Here is a 21,781-nt window from a genome sequence, read left to right as displayed (position 1 = left end):
TTTAAAGGACAGTTCTTTAAAGACAGCTGATAAGTTGACGAATTTTAGCAAGCAATATTTTTGCACCTTTGATATTTTAAATTTATATTATTAATGTTATAGTAACTAATATTTCGAGAATTTGAAAAAAAAAACACCTTTGTACATAACAAATTTACAAATTCTTTTCATTTTTAACTACGTCACATTGGGATGCTTCTGTTTAATCAGAAAGTGACATCAATGCGTACTTTGTGCAACAGTACGAATTTATTTTCAAAGAACTAACAATAAGAATCATCAAACAGTATTCAGGTGGACGATGATGGATCGAACCCGTGAATATTTATAAAATCTTGCTTAATAGGAAATTGATGTAGATGGCATGTATAATTAACGGAGAGTAGGCTCCGACGAGTCGTATGCGCAAAAGGTGAACCGTTAATATTCACAAGATTTTAATGATACACGTGCTCAAGATGCCTTTTTTCTTAAGTGGACCTGTTGGTTCTGTGGAAAAGCGGTCAACAGGACTCGATAGACCATCATCGGATCTTGCGTGAATCTGATTCTCGCGTGTGGGACAAGGTGGGAGGTCTTAATCGTGTATGTGGTTGTGGGTTATCCGTGGATCGATCAATCTTGCGAAAATCTGAAAACACCGTGGTATTAATCATCGTTCAACGACCGTTAAACGTGATTGCCGTGGTCGTTGCTTTTGTGTTAACCTACGAAGCATCACTGTATTTATATTATATATTTAGAAATTATTAGATTGAATGGAAACATGTAGTGTAGCTATATTGTTTCTACAGAAATTTATTCATTTAATTAATGATGCAGTGACACACGAAAATATTTAAACCTTTACCATGAAAAAATATGCTGTATGTATCGTGCGTTATACGGAATAATTTAAATTTTAGAATTACAATGAGTGTATATGATAAGTTTTGAATACACGCAGATTTATCTAAAAATATATTTAACATTACTTTATACAAGTATTCGAATACTTTCGTAAACAATCTTCTTTAAAAATATCACAAAAGAAATCTTACCTTGATAGATTTTACTTGGAAATTATATTTATTAAATTGTTAGAAAATTATCTCTATGAAAGAAAAATATAAAGAGACTCTTAAAATAATCTATTTAATTAAAATGCTATCCTTCGAAGTCTTGATTATGGACTAAGTTTTTTCCTTTATCTTGAAACCAATACTTTTTCAACACGATCTTATTTCTTTCACTGTTTTTCCAATGCTGGTTAATGAAAATAGTACATCAGATTATATGGTATAGATACTGTATGACACGCACGTTGCATCACAGGTTAAGTAAATCATAAAAACATTATAGCGGAATGTAAAAATCCAAAAGCAATTTGCTTGTACTCAATACTTATATTTCTGCATCTTAAAAAGTATTTTTCTCATTTTTTTTTATCAAACTTGATATAATTGGACGGAGAAATTAATTGTACATTTTTCACATATTAAATTAATTACAAATACTAAATTTCAATATCTTTCTGTCACTGTGCAACTGCAACATTTGAAAATGGCGCGTGAAAAAAAAAAAACAAAAAAGTGCTACAAGATTTCGACTCTTTTCGAGTTTCTAAACGTGGAGATTTCCGAAAATTACGGTCTCTGATTTAGACATCGCAACGCGCGTCCTTCGCAACGAAGAAAGATTCAGACTCGATTAAAAAGAAAGAACGGCGGAAACGCGAGAATCCTGAAGCGAGAGGCAAGAGAAGGAAAAAGAAGAAGAAGAAAAAAAAGAAACAGAAACAGAAAAACGGCGGCAGGATTCTCGAGGCGGGTACGAAGTTCGAATGAAGAATGCAACGAAGCATGCCGAGGCAAGGCTGTAGGAATCAGCCAGCCTGGAAAGAGCAGCAGGCGCTTTTTAAAACGTTGAACGAAGATAACGAGGGCCCGGCCAGGGCCGTACGATGAATCGATATAACGTGCAGGGATAAAGATCGTTCGCGAGGAAGAAGCACGCGAGCAATCGGTGCCTTTGTACGTGAAAACGAATCCTGGATAGATAACGAAGGGAGGGATTACTCTTGCTCGAATGAGTCGAAAGTGGGTCGAACGTTTTTCATCTTTGGTTGTTGCAGTCTGCCAGATTGCATTGTTGCTGGACGCCGCGCAGTCGTTGCGTATAGTTGTGGCAACAGCTGCTGCTTATCTTTAATTAGAGGATAATTCTCTTTTAACGAACTTGCGAACGATTCCCATCGGGATCGATCGACATTATGAAAAGGAAAATTTGTATGGAATTATAAATTTTGAAAATATTGGGACAGTTGATGTTTGCGCAAACTATATATTTTTGTACGAACGTGACTGAAGAAATGGAGCTTACATTTGCAGTTTTGAAACAGGCATTATATTTGTCGCAAGGTTTTTGAGCGTAAGTGTATATTTAAATATGCAGTAGCAGGATACACAGTGTATTAAAAATTGTGTGTGGTGCACTTCATAGTTATTAGAATATTATATTCTTATATAGTAAATATATTTTTATCGGAACAATAGATCGTAGAATACACGAGAACAACATTCACATGCAGTGTGCGTAATATGTTTCATAGGACTTTGGTGGGGAAACAACACTGGAGAAAGGGGGGGGGGGGATAATAGAGGTATAAAACTAAACAGGACAGGTATATAATGATAATAAATTACAGGGAGAAGAAGAATCAGTCACAGGATTGGCTGGCCCCAGGATGAGACCTGGTCTTTCGTTGGCCGAGCTAAACTACTCGAACTGATTGAGCTATCTTCACTGTCGACAGTTTCCTTTGCGCCATAATTTTAATGCCCCCATCACTTGCAATATAGATAAATGTAATAAATCAGATATTATTGATCATATTTTATTTAATCTCAGATTGAATAGAATTGAATAGAATTAGTAATTCCAAATAGGTGATCTAATAACTCTATATACTGTACGAGATTTCAAGGATTATTTATTTTAAATATAAGAATAATCATGTTTCAGAATATTTTATACAAACATTTATAATACATTTACATACGATACATTTATGAAATAATTTCGTGAGCCATTCAAGTTCAGTCCGAATATTCTACTTTGATAAACAACCCTGCCTTACTTTAATTTAGACGTACGGATTAGAATTTTACTTCTGAAACTTACGAGATAGAAAAAAATCTTTTTTCGACTAATGATCAAGTATTCGGTCATGCAGATGATGAGATAATGCTTGTATTCAGTTAGAAGAAACGTAGGAACGAAAATACCAATAGGGAAGGAGGTAACATAATTCGCACATTACTCTTCGACGACCTTTGACTCCTCTTGCGGTTCTTCTGATTGCAGCTCATATCGAGAGAAGATTGGTCTTACCTCTCCTCGTCTTTGCAAAGTAATTTTCAATAACACGCATACGTGATAAAATAGTAAATGGGAAAACTACGGTGGGAGGAAACACGAGAAGTCACATTTTTCATTCTTTACATTACTATATTAATGTACAATGTTTTAGTAGAGATTGTTTATTAATTGACAATAACGAAACTGCACAACTTCAATGTTCACAAGTAAATTTCAGTAATTTAATTTCCACAAAATTTCAGCTGTATCTTTGAACTCAACATGTTCTCAATTTTTTATCTGATTTTATGTTGAAATATTCCAACTTAATTATATCATTAATGTGAAGATTTAAAAAATTGTTAAAACTATATTTATCGCGTTCCCTCTTACAATTTTCAAATTACCCTAAAAATATTCCCTCAAAATTTTTCCAAAAGGGAAAAAGATAAAAAATGCTTTCCTCGACTTTCGCATTGGCGAAGAAACGATTTCGATGAAACGTCCAAGGCTTCAGTTAACAAGGAGTTAAATCTCGTCTCCTTTCCTTGGAACAAGATATTCTCGTTTCTTCGTAACAAGCTCTCAAGATCCTGAAGATCGTTGTTCGTCATTCATATCCTCCATTCAGTTGGCCTTCCAATTTCCTCCGCAGTGAAACACGAGGTGAGTTCGAGGCTGCATCGCAGTCTTAACACCTTCTTGGATTAATTAACTGCGTCATTACTATTTCTGATCACGGTGAATCGTTTACTCCATCCGTTTATTTCTCGAGCCAAGATCCCAAGGACCTTCTCCGCGCTTCGACGGTTTTCGTGCGAAAGAATCCTTTTGTTCGAGTCAAGGCTAATCAGAAAATAAATTAGTTGCAAACAAATCAATTGATCGAAGACACGAGATATTGTAAATATCTCGTTTTATATACAGACATTCTAATAAAATTTCCATTTCTATTTTATCCTTGGACATTATAGTGTTATCTGCTCGATAATCATCGATAAAACAATTCTCTTGTTTTTTCTCTCAGAGTTCTACACGTTCCATTTGAAGTCTTTATTTCTTAAATAAGAAAGCTATTTTTAATTTTTATATGTACTTTATTCAACTTTTTTTCTATACGTTCCATCAGTCCAACTTCTCTATAAACTTTCGACGCTGCATTAACATCTTGGAAAACATCGTTGGAAAAACAATCTATCAGTCATATTCCATTTCTCGTTCTTCGACTCAGAAATCATTGACGGAATAGTTTCTTTGTTTTTCATCTAAAAGTTGGCACGTTTGGCTCGTTTGTTTCTATTCTGCCGTGTTAATTCAAACGGATGGGTCAAAAGGTGATTAAACAAATGATTTAGAAAGAACAGATTTTTGGTATTTAATGATCAAGCAATGATTTCATATACATCCGAAATATAAATTGTTGCATTTTTTTTATAATATACATATATTAGATAAATTATTTTTACACTACTTGGTATTGTAATTATCAATGGTCAAAATGACCAATTTCTTTTAGAAAGAGTTGAACGGTTTTTGTAAAATATAAGAACTTATTATTGTATCTTACACTTTTTCTTGTTTCTTACACTCTGATTTCTTCGATAAAATTTCCTATTCTTCAGCCGCCAATAGTTTAAGTATTAAGCGGAAATTGCAGAAACGCCCTTTTCATATATCTTTGATCCAGAATCTTTATTCTAAAAATAACGCGCGCGAGTCGATACATCCTCCTGGATTACATCCATCCCCTCATTCAGTCTCCACCCAGTATCTTCCAGTTTCACAGAGTCATTCTAATAAAATCTATCCTCCACGCAAGCTCTCTTCCGCTTGATGCTGTTGTTTCGCGTCATGGTGGCTCGTTTTCCTTGCCGGCACTTTTAATTAACTTGTTGCCGGTTCCACGATCGGGCCCAAGCGATCGAGGAAGCGAAAAAGCCGAAGCGCATCCGAGTTAACGGCCAGGCGAACGTGGCCAAGCGATACGTGCTTCTAACGGGCTTCAGGCACGGCCAAATTGATTCTTACGCGAACGACGTCCAGATGAAGCGTAGAAACACACCACGAGTGAATCCTAACATCAGCTTCTGTACCGTTATCGCTGTTCAAATACGCGACGAGACGAGAGGAAACGGTATTCCTGGGCCATTCTGAGCTTGCGGTTTTTCTACCCGGTGAATCCGTTGTCTTCTCGGCTTCGTGGCCATTGTCAAGGCCCTTTCTTGCGCCTCGTGTGATCACTGTCCAGCTTGGCTGTTACAGTTTCTTGCCTGGTGAACACGAGATTTTAATAACTTCCTCGTTGGCCATCGTTCCGTTCTTTGCGTAAATTGGAAACGATGAGTCTCAGTTGAAGTACGCTTGCGCGTACGTACGTAAAATATCACGTACATCATTCGAAGTAATTAAAATGCGATCTCCTTTGTTACTCTGACTATGATAATTTCTTGAAAATTAACTTTTAACGAAGTCGAGATTTGTACGAACGACTTGTGTTTTCATTGCTGTTTTCGATGCTCGAGTACCATTGTGCATGAACTCCGCTTCGTTCTTCATTATTCTCATTAAAAAAAACTTTCTCGAGTTCAGTTGTAATTATATTGAACATCAAGACCAAATATTCGAAACCATATATTTTTGATCGTGCGAATCCAAGAAAAACAGCAACGTTGATTACGTTGGTCCCAATCTTTTCCGTCGTTCCCGATCGTGCTGCGTTATTTGTCCAAGTTGAACAAGGAAGATCCGCTGGCAAGTGTAAAGCAGTAATATAAGTCACGAGTAAACCCGGTGGAAAACAATGAATCACTTAAGAGGCGGTCTTCCGTGCGATCGGCTGCGTGATCGATAGCCCAGCTCGAAAGGATCCTAGCTGATCCACGCGCGATCGTTACGATCCATTGCGTCCCTTCTACGGAAGCTTGCTGCATCCTGCGCGAACTATGGCGATCGATGCGTTGCCCCCGTCTTTTTGCAAGCGAACCAATCTGCTTTTACACTCGAAGCGTTTCTTCGGCCACTTCGTAATTATTCAGCGTTTTCTCGCTGGATAAAAGTCACCTGAACGGAGATAATAATCGAGGAGAGACTTGGAACTCGTGGTTTGTGTAATGGCCAATCCAGAACGCGATTTACGTTTATCAGAATGGATACTTCTTTTTTTTTTTTAATCCGGAATTGAATCAATGTTTTATAGATCTTTCGTTTTATTCTTGAACTCTCGAGAGGGTGAAGTTTTTTGTTTGTAATATAGGCAATGGATGGAATTTTGTTCTTTATTAACGTTTAGTAATGATAACCATTACAATGTTGTTCGTGATGATTAGAGTTCATTTTACATATTTTTAAACTGTTATGGATATAATTAACGAGAAATTTTTAGAATTTGAATTTATGTTTTAGATTTATCACAGAAATTTGTTTCATTTATTACGTACTGTAATAAGTGCATCACTTTTTGAATATTTTATATGCTTTTGCGTACTCTATCATATTTCTTGTAAATACGTGAAAATTCACAGTCTGGTGATCGCAATAAGTAATAAACAGACTGCGGAAGTTTATGAAAATTCAAGTCTTTATGAACACAACATGCAGAGATGGAAACTTAAGATTTGTTTCACTTACTAAACATAAAAATTATTATATTTTTGATACTTTGCGTATTATATTTTTTTTTTTTTGCATCTTCAAATACTTTATATATATATACTTTATATTTCGTACAACGCGTACATCTAACTAATCAATAATTGATTTAGAAAATTCATATACAAGAATATAAAGAACAATTAAACTAACAATTAGTATCTCGTAGGAAGAAATTTCCATGTAAGTTTTCACTTTTTCCAGCTCTGTTTCTAAAGATAAAAAATTGCACAAACATCCACACTCTATACGTACCGAGATATTCAGAAAACGTACAAAACACTTTCGTGAGCCTGTGTATACATACATATTCAATCGCGTTTAGAAATTCCATCTAAATAGGAGGAAGTTATTAAGACTTATCGCACTGGTTGCATAGGAAACTAGTTTCGATTCAATGCGATATCGACGATGAAGATTTAAAAAAAAAAAAGACACGGGTGAATCTCGTGTAAGTAACGCGAACAAATTCACGATTAACGGAACATCGAGGAAGGAAGCGTCGTTGACCGCTTAATAATCCTGCGATCGTCATTAACCAGGATCATTTATAACTCTCCTTCCCCTCCCTCCTCGTTTCCAATTCCACATAAACGCGATGCGAGCCGTGCAATTATAGATTCGCGAAATTTACAGTTACTAGCGCGTGTTATTACAGACATTAGGCCCAGAAATACGGATATTTCGTGAACCCTACGGCTGACCTATCGTGTGCAAGATCTCCGAAAGTAACGGCGTTTTGCTGCTATTATATTTCCTTTACAGAAGAATGAAGGTTCGCATAATAAATTCGTCTGCATTTATTTAACAGTGTATCGAGGATTACCAGTCTTATATTATAGATTTATTTCGTCAAAAATGTATTGTATCTATACATTTTTAGGGATTTTTATACATTTGTGTGAAATATTTGAAGCACATCAAAAATGCAGAAATAATGTACGCAGAATAATGTAAAATATCGAAAGTAGAGTAATATTCAATAGTGAAAATTAATTTCTTCTTAGATTAAACATTAATAAAATCGAATTTAAAATAATTGATTTTTTTAAATGAACATATACTCTCGTAAACTATTTGTAAATATTTGGATATTTATTTGGTCAATTAGAAAATTATCAAAATCTCAAAAATTATTATCATGTCTCGAAACTTGTCAAGATGAATAGAGGTTATAGAGTCTTAAGATAAATTAAGAATTAATTCAACATCATACTAAAAATCTCATATTTTATTGTATTGAAAAATTATTTCTAACATCTTCAAGCATGTTAATCTTTCAATCCAATTGCAGGATTTCAGAATTTCTCAAATTAAATTATCCGTACACAGCTAACAAAGGAGATAAGATCAAGTCGCGTATTTGAAGTGAAATATTCTTCAGGATATTAGCCGACGTTCACTAAAGATAATACAATGCGCACTTTACGCGGAAAATAATAGCTAGCAAACGACGACGATCGCTCACGAGGAGAGATGAGCCGCGCGTTCGCATGCAAAAGCCTAAAGAAAAATTAACTTTCCTCCGAGGCGCGGTTTCTCTTCGAACAGCAAACAAGCGACTGCTGTCCGGACGAACAATGACATTAATCATGCAAAGATTGACGTTTTCCGCTTCGTGAAGAATTCCGAGATAAATTTATTATTTCTTCATTAGATCACCTTTGAAGGTAATTAACTCTTTCACGACCAATATGCCAACGCGATAGCAGTTGGATTAAATTTTCAGGGGTTTATACTTATAGCTGAAGACTTCAATTTTTTATTGTCGAATGCACCGATTTATCCTCGGCAGTTCTGTGGACTGAACGATAAAAAGTAAAAGCCCAGTGGCGAGGGTACTTTCGATTCGTCAACTACGGTAGTAAAAAGATCTTCTGACTCATTAGTCGTCTGTTCAGAGTAAACGCAATCGATGTGGTTACATAAATTTATTACGGTAGATTTCTAAGTGCACCAGGTAGAATTTTCCCTTGGTTCTTTTTGCCCACTCGCGAGGAGGAATTCTATTCAATTTGCTGAGATTCTTGAAGACACGCTTTTCAAATCATACTTGCGATTTTAATTAATTTTCATATTATAATCTTAGATAAATTTAATTTCAATTTTAATTTCATGGATAACATGGAACACGTCATGGATAGTCATTTTAAATTAAAGCAATACAAAAAAGGTAAATGGACATAATATAAAACACTTTCATGTTTTTAATAATAAATTCAATAATTAATCAGTATAAAGTACAAATTTAATAACCATGCTCAAATATAGAAATGGAAAATAACGAAGTGTATTTTGACTTTTCATGTAAAGACAGTTCTTTTGCACAATTGACATCAACATTCCTAAAAAGAATTCATAACAGCTTTACACATCTTGTGAGAAAGCAATATAACATTGAATTTTTTTCTTGAAATTCCCAAAGTTCTTTCCCAATTTTTACAATTTTCAAGAATAAAAGTATCACTTTTACACACAGGAACAAAAAGTATTACTTCCTCACTTGGTGCATGATGCAAAAACCTCTTTAAAAAAAAAAATCGAACATAGTCAATACTGTCAAAGTAGAAGCTTCGTGCTTGAAAGTGAAACCAAGTGGATTGTTATGTGATCATTTCCTGCGTAGTTTTAAAATATCGGCAATTTTCCACGATTATTAGTTATGCTCTTCCAGTTATTAACAAATCCTGTGCAATGTATTCTTTAATAATGTGTATAAAACCATTATTCTTCTCTGTATATGAAAAATAAAACTACTTTTGCAAATACTTTTTCTGTCCATTGAAAAACATCAAGCTTGTTTATATAACAATTGTTTATATAAAAACACCACTTGTTTATATGGAGGTTATAGGAGGTTGAAACATTGTTCTGAAATTGGTACAATATGATGGTTGGTGAAATTACGGCGGAACTCGATGGTAAAAGGTAAAAGGCTGAAAGTGTTTGGTTCGCTGCGCCGTCCGCAAATGGAAGACTTTCGATTCGTATCGATGTCGAGGAGGAAATCGTGTGTTCGTCTCTCGTTTATAATCGTCATCTCGTTTCGTCGTGTTCGTATCTCGTTTCAGCCTCTTTCTCTTCTCTTTCATGGTCTTTCTCTCTGGTCGCCACATGAGAATCTAGGTCGCACGGCTGCGTTCACCTTCTACCAAAGCAATGTCTTCCAAGGAAGGTCGTCGCTCGTCTGGAAAGCCTCTCTTCTTGACCATTCTTTTCCCTTTCTTTCGATTTATTATCCTACCTCGATGACTTTGTTCGGCAGGCTATTTTTATTTTAATTAATTATTGTATTGCCATCATTAGATATATTGCCAATTGATAAGAAAGTAGGTAGAAAGAAGCTGGGATGACGTAGAAAAATCTTAAATCAGTGTTTTCTAATCTTCCTTGAGTATTAGAGTAAGGATATTGTAACAAATATTATACTATTTTTGTATCCTTGAATTTCCTGTAAATACCTATTTAATTATTTGTTTGATCATTCGGTCATTTACTTATGCAAAAATTTATATTATATACCAAATAATCTTTCGATCTCCTTCTAAAAAGTATTTTTAATAAATTTGGCAATTTATTTTTACCCAATATTAAAATTATTATGAGATTTTCATATATTATAATTATCAACCCAAATGTAAATAATTAATATCAAAACGTTGAGACTTCATTTTTTATGATTCCATATTTCATAATATATCTGCACGATTTAATCGTAATTAACTAACGCGACACATTTCACGACGTAGCTCTACATCAACTGCATCAAGATTCCAATTTTTCATAAAACTAATCTCCCATCTCTAAATTTCATGCCGCTCATGCTTTAATTTAACTGATCCCATATTTTACAAAATGTATACACCTAATTTAAACATAACTTAATTAATTAGCACAACATACGCATTTTACAACGTAGCTCGTATCGTTGAAATCATGATTCCATTTATTTCAAGAAATACGTATCTTAAACTTCATTCCCATGTAACTACGCATCGGTACACGTCGTCCCCCATAAAACCAGTAACATAGTATAATCCATCAGAAATAAATACATGAAATTATAAGTACGAGAAACAGAAAAAAAAAAAAGAAAAAAACGACAGAGTCGACGAGTCGAATCGGAGGAAGATGAAACAGCGATGGGCTGTTAATCGTCGACTATGATCCTCGACTGCGAACTGTCGGCTACACGCGAGCCTGTGGAATAGTGACTGCACGTGATCATATCACAGTACGCTTTTTCCGAGTCACAGATTAAAACGTCTCTCTAATTAGTCCGCTTATTTCAGAGGCACGCCGATAATTAGTCACCGGCGTAATTAATTAAACATCTCGATCAATCAAGACGACCGACCGCTCCCTGCCAGACTAATTAGACTCGTTCATAAGCCGGTCATTGTTCCTAGAATCATTGTCATCGTCGTCTACTATTGTATCTACTCTTTAGAGAAAGTGCGTACGCGCGCGTGGAAATCTAACTATTTCTTTTTTTTCTTTCTTTCTTTTTTTTTTTTAATCTGATCGTTTGATCCACCAGGAAATATTTTTCCATGGGAGAGAAGACGATTCACTTGGCAGTTGGCCACTTGGTATTCCGCCACCACCAGTGAAGTTGACTGGAGAAGGTTCTTGGTTAATTGACCCCCCTCTCATCCACCTCCCCTCGACTAATTAGTTATCGCTGCTGACAATTAGAAAGCGTATTTACTGGTGTGTACCACTCACATGTAGGCAGCTGCTCGGGTATTTGGGCCGCGTGTGTGGTGCTGTGCCTCGCTATTGTGATCTGAAAAAGAAAAAAAGAGGAACGATGCTCGTTAGATTGTGCCTCTGGTCCCTAGAGTAGACAAGGGGAATAACGGATGGCGTGGGACCACCAGGTGGATAGAACGAGGGTGTGTTTACATGGGAAATTTCGAAGGTACAGAAATGAACGAAGTGTGTCGAATTTGTCTGGGAAATTGATAACAAAATTGGAGGAAAGTTTGAAACCTTGGTAGTTTAATTATAATGCACATACATACATATTTAATATACACAATCAAAAATGAATAAAGTAGAAATTAACAGATGTAGAAAATTAATAATCCGAGTTAAAAGCGTGAGGAATAGAGAGTGAGAAATCGACACTAAATTGTCTTTATCTTTTTGAATCCTATATTTATAGAAAACGACTCAGTTGACAATAGTATATGCTTTATTCGAATATTCAAATCATCGTGCAAAAAGGTTTATTGTTAAAAGTAAAAAGCTCCAAAGATGGAAAGGTTTCGATCGAACGATGGAGAACGTTTCGATAATGACACATCGGAGAATCCATTCCCGGATCGAAGATCGCGTCATCGACTGAAAAATCCTTGCGAGAATGTCAGGCTGAAATCCGCTGATTCTCTCCGCTTGCTCGACTCTCTCTCCAGTTATTGCTCGAAGCGCGTATGAATCATGCGATTCCAGAGCCGCGTGGAAACGCGAGAGTTCTTTTCTCATCGATTAAACTTGATTATTAGCCACGTGAATCCGTGGAAAACGTGCCAGTTGATAATCTGACGCACAATGCTTGCTCCTTTCTCGTCAATTAATATTTTCGTTATTGTTGAATTCCAACAAGTGGAAGGTCAAAAGTTTTTGACCGAAGTAAAATTTCGTTTCAGTTTGAATTAAATACACATTAATCAAATTCCTTTTTGTAAAAATTTTCTTGATATTATATTTTATAAGACACGATGAACATTCTTTAATTTAAACCGGATTCTAAATTGGACCATACACGGTAAAGTATTAAATAGAAAAATATTTCATAAGAGAAATGATGTTAAATTGACACGGTGAACGAATAATGATTAATGATAGAGTACATGAAATTGAAATTCGAACAAAATGGAAGGATGATCGAACAGAACGATTTTACCAAGTATTGATTAAATTTCATTATCAACGCTAGTTCGCGACCTTCGATCGAGGCTGAAATTAAATTGGATCGTAATCGAAGATCTACAGCCGGGCAGATAATCGACGATCGAAGAAGAACAAGAAACTGGATGATTAATTTCGCCAGTGAAATCCGAGCAACTGGCTCGTCGTGCAAGGTTGTAAATAAGGCTTAAAGACGACCAGTTGTGTATACGGTGAAGCCGATTGGATAATGGAAAGGACGAGCATCGTGCTTGTTCTAAGACTAGATCGTTCCTAATTACCCTATCCAATAAAACATGCCAGTCTTCTAACAGCGTTCAAAGATTAGCTCTGACTAAGTTACATGCATTATTACATCACGTCTCATCCTAGTTTGGTCATTCGTGGCAGTTGTCAAACTCTCTGTTCCATAGACTCGATCACAAAGAATTAAATAATTAATTAAACAATCCATGGTTCGAACAGTTCAATGCTTTGTGCAATTCATTTTGTTTATAATTCACGTTTTATTCCTTTTCAATTTGACGAATAGTTTATGGACAGAATATGACAAACAGTTTAGAAAGAAACTTTAGAAAAATAGAAAAAAGAGGGATGTGATAGATATTTAATTTTAAATTCATTACAATAATTAGCGGATTAGACAAAATATTATTTGAAAAATATTGGAAAATAATAATAAAAGAAAATCGTGTAAAATTTTTAGAATGATGATTTAGAACCTTGATTCTTTGATATAAAACTTGGTAAGATTGTTACGATAAATTGCTGTAGAGTTGATCGTTGTAATTTCGATGCCTCCCTCGGTGATGACCTAAGATATTCATGCAATAATAGTGATCAAGACATTGATCATCTCGTTTAGCGAAGAATTAAATCGATTCAACTATTCTATTGATTTATATTACAATTACTGACAAGATTCACGTTATATTTGATAAATAGACTTTTTATCCATTTGTTAGAAATTTAAAGATTCAAAACTACACGTAATATACACAAGTATTTTTATCATTTATCACTTTTTATTTAAAAGATGAAAGCAATCTCTAAGTTACATTTGCAGGCAAAAATTTAAATTTACGTAAATTTAAATATCCACAATTTATTAATTTCCATAATTATTAAATTAAACCTTTAAATTTCCAGAAGATGTTCTAATTTTTTTCGTAAATGAAGCTTCCAATGTAACTTTGTTATTCGTGATTTTTATAAAATTTCATTACCTCTAGAAGTTATTACCTCTTCTACTAAAATATCTTTTATATATGTTAACTCAATTTAACTCTATTATATCTTAACAGAAAGAAAGAAAAAAGAAAAAAAAAGCGTGAAACTTGTTCACAATGCGATAAACGTTCTCCAGCGTGAAATGATGACGGTGAACGGTGCAAGGGCACTCGAAACACCTTTTACTCCCTCGACATACTTTTATTTCCCAATCCATGCCGATTTAGGTATCGACGTTACGTGTATACTCGCATGACCACTGCTCTACGTATTAGGTGAGCGTATAATTCTTCAAGTCGATCGCTTGCACCGTATTCTTTTCTTCTATACTTGACGATGGACTGACATCTTCGTGGCAGATCTATGCAACTAGTTTCGTTCGAGGAGGATCCAGTATGAAAGTGAATCATAGAAATATTTGTACTGCCTTCTGCAATACTGCATTTAATTAACATTGTTTTAAAATACAATTCAAAATTCTTATTAAAGAAAATGCCAATTAACATCTTAAGAACTCACTTTAGCAAACTGTGTAAAAAAAAAAAATAGTTTTTTTATTTTATTATTCTATATAAAAGTTCATAAATTGACGTATAAAACAACTTCTTTTTTTATTACATTGATTCTATAATAAAATATATAAAAGAACTTTCGTTTTTATATGTGTAAAATTTGCTTCGTAGTGTAATATTACATAAGTGGACCTAACTTATTTCAACACACATACATCATCATTGATGATGAAGAATTTCGAAACTTGTATTGTGAAATAATATTAATTGTCCAAAGTATTAAAAGAGTATTTCTGTAACTCACTATATTAGAGTTCCATATATTTATATATATTTAGAGTTCCATATTAAGATCTAGAAGCAGAGTAAATAAAATACAAGTCGGCAAAGTGAGAGTTCGCGATTTTTCTAAATGCAAAGTGAGAGTTCGCGATACGTTTTTCACATCGAAAGCTGTAGTCACGAAAACGCGTATATTAGAGAAATTGTCTAATAAACACCAACGTTAGCGTTATTAACGCACATATTGGTGTGCGATGAAAGTGGTTCAGTCAGTCAGCGGCCATTTCGTATATATCCAAGTATTTACGCGTAAATTCGCATAGAAGCAAAATTCGCATAAAGGACATACGAATTTTTTCGAAATGTTTGAAAAATTCAAGTTTTTTTAAAACTCAAGATTATCTTAACATTATTCCCTGTAACTTTTCCAATTTTTTTAAGGAAAAATATCACAAAATGTCAAATTTGTCGTATCTAAATCTCTTCTTTCAGAAAACTAGAATGTTTGAAATAAATTAATCTTTTTGATTCACAGATTCGATTCTACGATTTAAAATATTATATTAAAATACGCAGAGATTTTTCTAAAAATGTTCACGATTGTGAAAACTGTAACAATTTGAAGAGAAAGAAAACGTTTTACCAACTTTGAACTTTTCTAAAGAATCAAAATCAGATTGAAGAACATCCTACGCTTTCATTCTTTACTCTGTCGATGAATCAAAGTTAGTGAAATCAGAATTAGCCCGCGGAATTCGACAAAATTCGATATTCACCAATCTAATATGCATACGTAATTGACAAGTAAGGCACTTGATGCTCAAACACAATCTTTAACACCTCGCTATTATGTTCACGTCAAATCGTCTCACGATAGGGAGTGTCAGAGAACAGAACTCGTGTTGTGCACGTAGAAGGTTACTATCGTACGAGTTTTGACGGACAGTAGAACTGCGGGTTCCATATATGGCTGTGTAGAATCGCATGCAGAAGCCTCGGCCTCGCTTGAACGTTTCCACTCACGTCCATCGTGTTCGATCCAATTATACGTAATCGCAAGGATACGGTGCAAAGTGTAGTTTCATCCGAAAAAAAAGAAGAAAGAAAAGAAAAAAAGAAAAAGAGGATTCGCCTCGAGGGTGAAACTGGTCGATGGGCGTACTTACGAAACTCAAGCTTATTTCCACGGGAGCGTTTATCCTTCAAGGATGAGACTTTGAAATACAATCGATGTAACGTTGAAGTAATACAACGTTAAAGTATAATAATTGCAATTGCAGCTTATAAACGTGCAACTTATAAAATACACATGCGATTTTCAGGCAAAATCAATGAGAAAAATAGACGAGCTTGAAGCTTAAGGGTTGTTGCACGGAATATTTGCGCGGGGAAGGTTTCATCGGTTTGTATGAAAGTAGCTCATTCAAGAAATACTCTAGTAATAAAAGAAACGATCATTCGCGTGTAATTGATCAATTCGACTTTTGAAAGTCTCGTCCAAGAGCCACTATTATCCGGACTATATGATTAAACGTAACTTCGCTTGCACGAATAATTACGATAAATAATGATACATAATCATTTTTTAATGATACCATTAACCCGGAGATTTTGATAACTTTTGTCCGCTGCCTTGATGAAAACGTACGATTCCGGAGGGGAACGTGCACGAACGGGCAACCAGATATTTTCGTGCATTGTAATTCACCTGGAGCGAGCAAGTTATCAAGTAGATCAATGGGTAATCGAATCGACGTAGTCGCGGATCTAGCGTAGGTAGAGGTCTCCTTGAAAACGCCTCCCATCGCGCAAGCCTGCAAGCGTACAACGCAAGTTGCATTACTCACTCGCCTCTACCCGATTGTTATATCTTTGTAGGTATCTGTATGACGTCATTGTTGCACGCTTTTAGGTGAAATACGCTACGATCCTTATCGAAAGGAATGGTTTCCTTTGCGGAGGTCTTTATTCGAAGGTAGAGTAGAATTTTATTTATTCGTAACTCGTCGTACAAGAATTATTAGAATTCGCAGTTTCGAGTAGCGTACACATTTTAATGCACGCGAAATTTTATTTCTTCATTAGAAGTTTTATTAGTTGTGTCATTGGTACTGTTTGAAATATGAAAACCTACGTTACATGCGGGAATTTATCTATTAACTGTTATATTAATACAATTATAATCTGACATGATAATAAATCTAAATATAGAGCGATAGAGTGATTGAGTAGATTTTTAACATTTACTGTGTTTAAGATGCTTATTCCTGTTCGTACTTCTAATAAACTTCTCGTAATTTCTGTGTTTGAATCAATTTTGGGTTTTCCAGTTTCTTATGATATAAAGACGTAAACCTAATATATTAAAATTTTAATATCAAAGTATAAAAGATCAAGAGCAGAGTACTTTTTATCAACAAAAAAAAAACAAATTTCTATTTAAAAAAAGAAATGGAGAACTTGAAAAATTCAGAACTGTCCACAATGTTTAAAGTGGAATCCTTGAAATTCATTTACACCTTTCAGTTGAAAGGTAAATGTCTCTTTAATTGCGCCAATCTTCTCAGTACAATTTCTCGAGGTATTTTCGAAACAATCGGCAAGCTGCGAAACAGAACGAACGAAATCTGATTTAAGATACTAAATGAGCATTGTTGAACGTGACGTGTGCGTGGCGGAGGAAGAAAAAAGCTTGAAAGTCGCTGATGTTGCGTGGGCGTAGCCAGAGATTGCAGGCTCTCCGTGAAAATCCACGTTTTAAAAGGAACACCTACGCCTCCTCTTCTTTAATACGTCCCTGTCGCTCATCGAGACGACCGTTTCGAGTTTCGAACGTTCGAATTCGATTCACATTCATTTAGAATTTGATTTCGTTTCTAAATAGACGCCCTTGTTGGTTGAAAGTTACGCAAGACTTACAATGAGATTCGACAAATCGGTGAAAAATCATTTACGCAATCGCGTCGTTCTAAACTCGATCGCCGAAGACTTTCTCCCAGAGTGAAAAACAAACGTGATTTTTCTATTGAACGCGATAACGTTTCTTCTAGCTTGTGTCCATAAATTCTGTTGCTCTACAATTTTGATTAGCCTAGTGTTAAATAATGATAATTTGTTGCACATATATTTAATCTCATTTAGCTGTCGAAGATTTATATAAAAAACCAGAAATAAATTTAAGTAATTTATGAAATTTTATTCACGGTAAAACTTCGGTAAAAATAGACTTTTACTAAATTTACTTTGTATAATCAATTTCATAACAACACACAAAGTACATATATTACAATAAAATGGAATAGAACAGAACAGAAAAATAAACAATCTTCTAATTGCTTCGAGCAGTATGCATGCATCAAGCATAAATTATCCACCAGACAGTGACGAAAGTTACGCTCACAGAAAATTTTGCCTGTATCTTAGTATACGTGTGAACTGCTCGCAAGGGAGTATTTAGCGGTTCACTTCCGGTATCGGTTCTCCTATCGACTTCAACAGTGAAACGTTTGTGAAAACGAGTTCCAGGGACCTCTCCAAGATCCTGCGCCGATATTTAAAAGAACACTAAGTAAAAGTAGGCGTGGCTGTTCCTCCGGTGATCATGACTCTTTCTCTTGCATACGGAACATTCGTGCAAATATTTGTTTTGCAATATATTCAAATACTTCGAAATATCCATCGACAAGTCAAATACCATAAATTTTTGTGCGCTTGATGGGCTGTTTTCTCTTCTCGCCATTTTTCTCGATATTCTTATTAAACTGGAGAGTTTCTTCGTTCTCTTCTTTTTACGTGCCTTCAAAAGGCACTTCAAGGTTTATGTCCTTCGCGGAAAGACACTTGAAAGCGACTTGTTTGCATTCATAATGATCAGTCGGTTAGAAGTTTCAGTCTATTATTCTTCTGGAGTGTACTCAGAGCTCTGTAAACGTTTACATCTTCTCGAAAATTGTCAGTCTTTTTTCAGCGAATCTATTCATAGATTTTCCCACGATGTTTTGCAGACGCAAATATTTATCGAGAATCTGCGAAGAGTTTAACTCTTTAACGATGGACTTTCGTTTCGGAAATATCTTTCACCGAGCGTAATTAGCCTGAATTTGAATTAAATTGCGACAAAATGTCGAGTATACGTCGCGCAGAGCATCCACTTGGAAATTCGCGTTTCCTCAGTGACGATGATTTCTACACGATCTGCTCGAAACGCTTTCTTCTCACGAACTTGCAATTTCTACGAAGATCGAGGTTTTTACCTTGTAAGTGTTTATACGTTCATTATTCAAATCGATGGCCGTTTCAAAGTAGAAATTACATTTGCTTGGCGATTATGGACTTGCATTATCGGTTAGAATTATGCAAACGTCTGCTTGGTTTTCATAGAATAATGTAATTTTATTTTTGAGAGAAAATTACAAATAGTGAGAAATTTTTATATTCATATAAATCTTATATTAAATCTTCTATTAGAAATGACATTTGTAATTATATAAACGTTTATTTATTTTCAAGAAACTGTAATTTAATTATGAAATTGCAAGCAGAGAAACTCAAGAATATTTTATTTTGGAATATTATAATACAATAAAGTATATGTCGGAAAAACCTGTTATTTGGTTTTGTTAATTAAAAGGTTCATTGTTCTTCTAACTCATTTAATTATCAAACTATAGATAGAGTTCTAGAGTCCTGTGTCGAATTTACAAAAATAAACTAATTCAGTTATTCATATATTAATTCGATTAAAAATTGCCAAAGCGATTTCTTCAAGTTTTAAATCGAAACAACATTAAACAGCCACTTGTAAGAATCTCCTGCGGTCTTAATCAGTATAATTCCTAAATTCCAGAGTAGTCAGATTATTAAGCGTTGCACAGACCCCATGATTGCAACCTTTTGAATAGATTAACAACATCAGACGCACCGTTCTTTGTCAAGAGAGCATCGTTTCATTTTACGAGGATGTTTACCATAATTATCATAAAAGGAACAAGTATCTGGCTGAATTATCTTGTACAGTCTTCATCTCGTAGCAACAGGAAAGTTTGCAACGCTTGTTGAACACGTTGCAAACAAAAACTGTATCACTGCAATCAATACCGAATACCAGTAATTCTTTTGGATAAAATCGGAGTTTGCAAAAAGGCGAAAATACGTTGCACAAATGCTGGACAACTTTCACGAGCAATTGGAAAATCATTCAGTGACTCATTCAGCATCTGAACTCTCATATACAGCGATTGTACAGAACATTCATGTGTTCTGAATTGCAAACGTCTCGTTTGCGATTTTATTGCAATTTAATTAGACAATGAGCGCCTGGTATGGGTAATCTAAGTCTATCTTGTTTATCTCAGTCTCCATTGAATGCAAAATTGCACGAGCAAAGTAAAATTATTTTAAGGACCTGTTTAAAGAGACTTGGCAAGTAAATACACGACAGCGACGTTTCGCTGGATAGCCGCGTTCAAAATTGACACGGAGGTGAAAAATTGCAGGGCGTAAAAAATATTGCAGCCGCCTCGACACAGTTTTCCTGGCAGTCGGCTCAGCTGGAGGTTGTACCAACAAAGGATTACATAATTCCCCGCATTCCTGGCCAACACACCACGCTCTCCAGTCACGCTTGTTTTTCATACGACACAATATGAGAGAAAGTGTTGTACACGCGATTCCTTGTGAACAATCGGAAATGAAATCGAACGAAAGTCGATGGGCCATCCCCAAGAGAGAGGGACAAAGTTCAGCTGTTTCATGAAGTCCAGCTGGAGAAAGGTAATCGAACGTTGATAATATGTCGCAATTTGCATTCGTGGTTTTGAACTAAAATAATACACGTCTTACAGTTAATTAAAGAATTAAGATTCATGTTTTTAGTATTACACATCTTTTTATATATTATATACGTCATTTAATAATATAATAGTGTACTTTTAGTATACTTTCTATTTTCTAGTATATTTCTTGATAGTTATTAATATACATCAGAGTATCTCCATTATTATACATCGACAATTTTTATATCATTTGTATCTATATTTGGTATTTTTAATTTTTCGTATGTATGTTAATACAATTAAGTTCGTCATTAAGTTGATATAATCAAATTCATCGAGAGAAAGTTAAATTTCATTAGTAGAAATTGATAGGATTCGTAGATAGTGATGATGGAATTAAATTCAAGTGGAGACTATAATTAGACTGCGAATTTTTGTGCATTTTTATAAACGCGAGTAAAGAAATAAATTGTTTTTTCTATTAAAAACTTTGGATATTTTATATGCTTTTGCACATTACATGCATTGTGCACTTTTAAACCTTTTACCTTTAATTTTACTTAAAATAATTAAAGTTAAACATTTGTTGTGCATCTAGATTCACTCTTGTCTATCTTGCACTTGACATAAATGCACGAATATCCACAGTCTATTCAGGAATGAAGAAAAGAATTCCAGTTCTAATGTTAACATACGTAGAAGAATCGCGAGGGTATTTAGAGATTATCAACAAAGAATATTGTTCATTTACTCACCAATAAAAATGCCAACGCGATCCCCCGCCAGTCCATGGCTAAAATAAAAGAGAAAGTCTTATTAATAACTGGGTCGAACTCCCATGAGTACGATCGACCGTGCAAACGTCTCTCGCGCGAGAACACTTGCAACAAAGCACGAAAAATCACACGCAAACGAGCCTATACTCTTCACTCAATGGTTCCTTATACATCTGTCCAGTTAAACGTCTCTAACCACTATCGATCAAACCTGTAACTGCATGCTAGCAGTCTCTATAGAACACCAAAAAATCGTCTTCCATTGTCACGTTTCTAAGAACGTTTCGCTCGACATATATCCACT

The 21,781-nt window shown here is 34.8% G+C and overlaps 1 protein-coding gene across 1 annotated transcript in view; it reads right to left on the bottom strand.

The window, feature by feature from the left end:
* The window catches only part of LOC122529442, a 77,311-nt gene that overhangs the window by 50,659 nt on the left and 4,871 nt on the right, over positions 1-21,781 (bottom strand). Inside the window, exons 2-3 of the mRNA XM_043655575.1 lie at positions 21,457-21,494; positions 11,716-11,776 (exon numbers count right to left, since the gene is read on the bottom strand). Coding sequence (XP_043511510.1) covers positions 11,716-11,776; positions 21,457-21,492 — 97 coding nt within the window. The 5' untranslated portion in view covers positions 21,493-21,494. The remainder of the gene's footprint in view (positions 1-11,715; positions 11,777-21,456; positions 21,495-21,781) is intronic.

The sequence above is a fragment of the Frieseomelitta varia genome, unplaced genomic scaffold, assembly GCF_011392965.1.
Source record: "Frieseomelitta varia isolate USP_RPSP 00005682 unplaced genomic scaffold, Fvar_1.2 scaffold_288, whole genome shotgun sequence".
Taxonomy (NCBI): Eukaryota; Metazoa; Arthropoda; class Insecta; order Hymenoptera; family Apidae; genus Frieseomelitta; species Frieseomelitta varia.
Note: the sequence above shows the minus strand (reverse complement) of the source record. Positions and strands in the feature narration are given on the sequence as shown.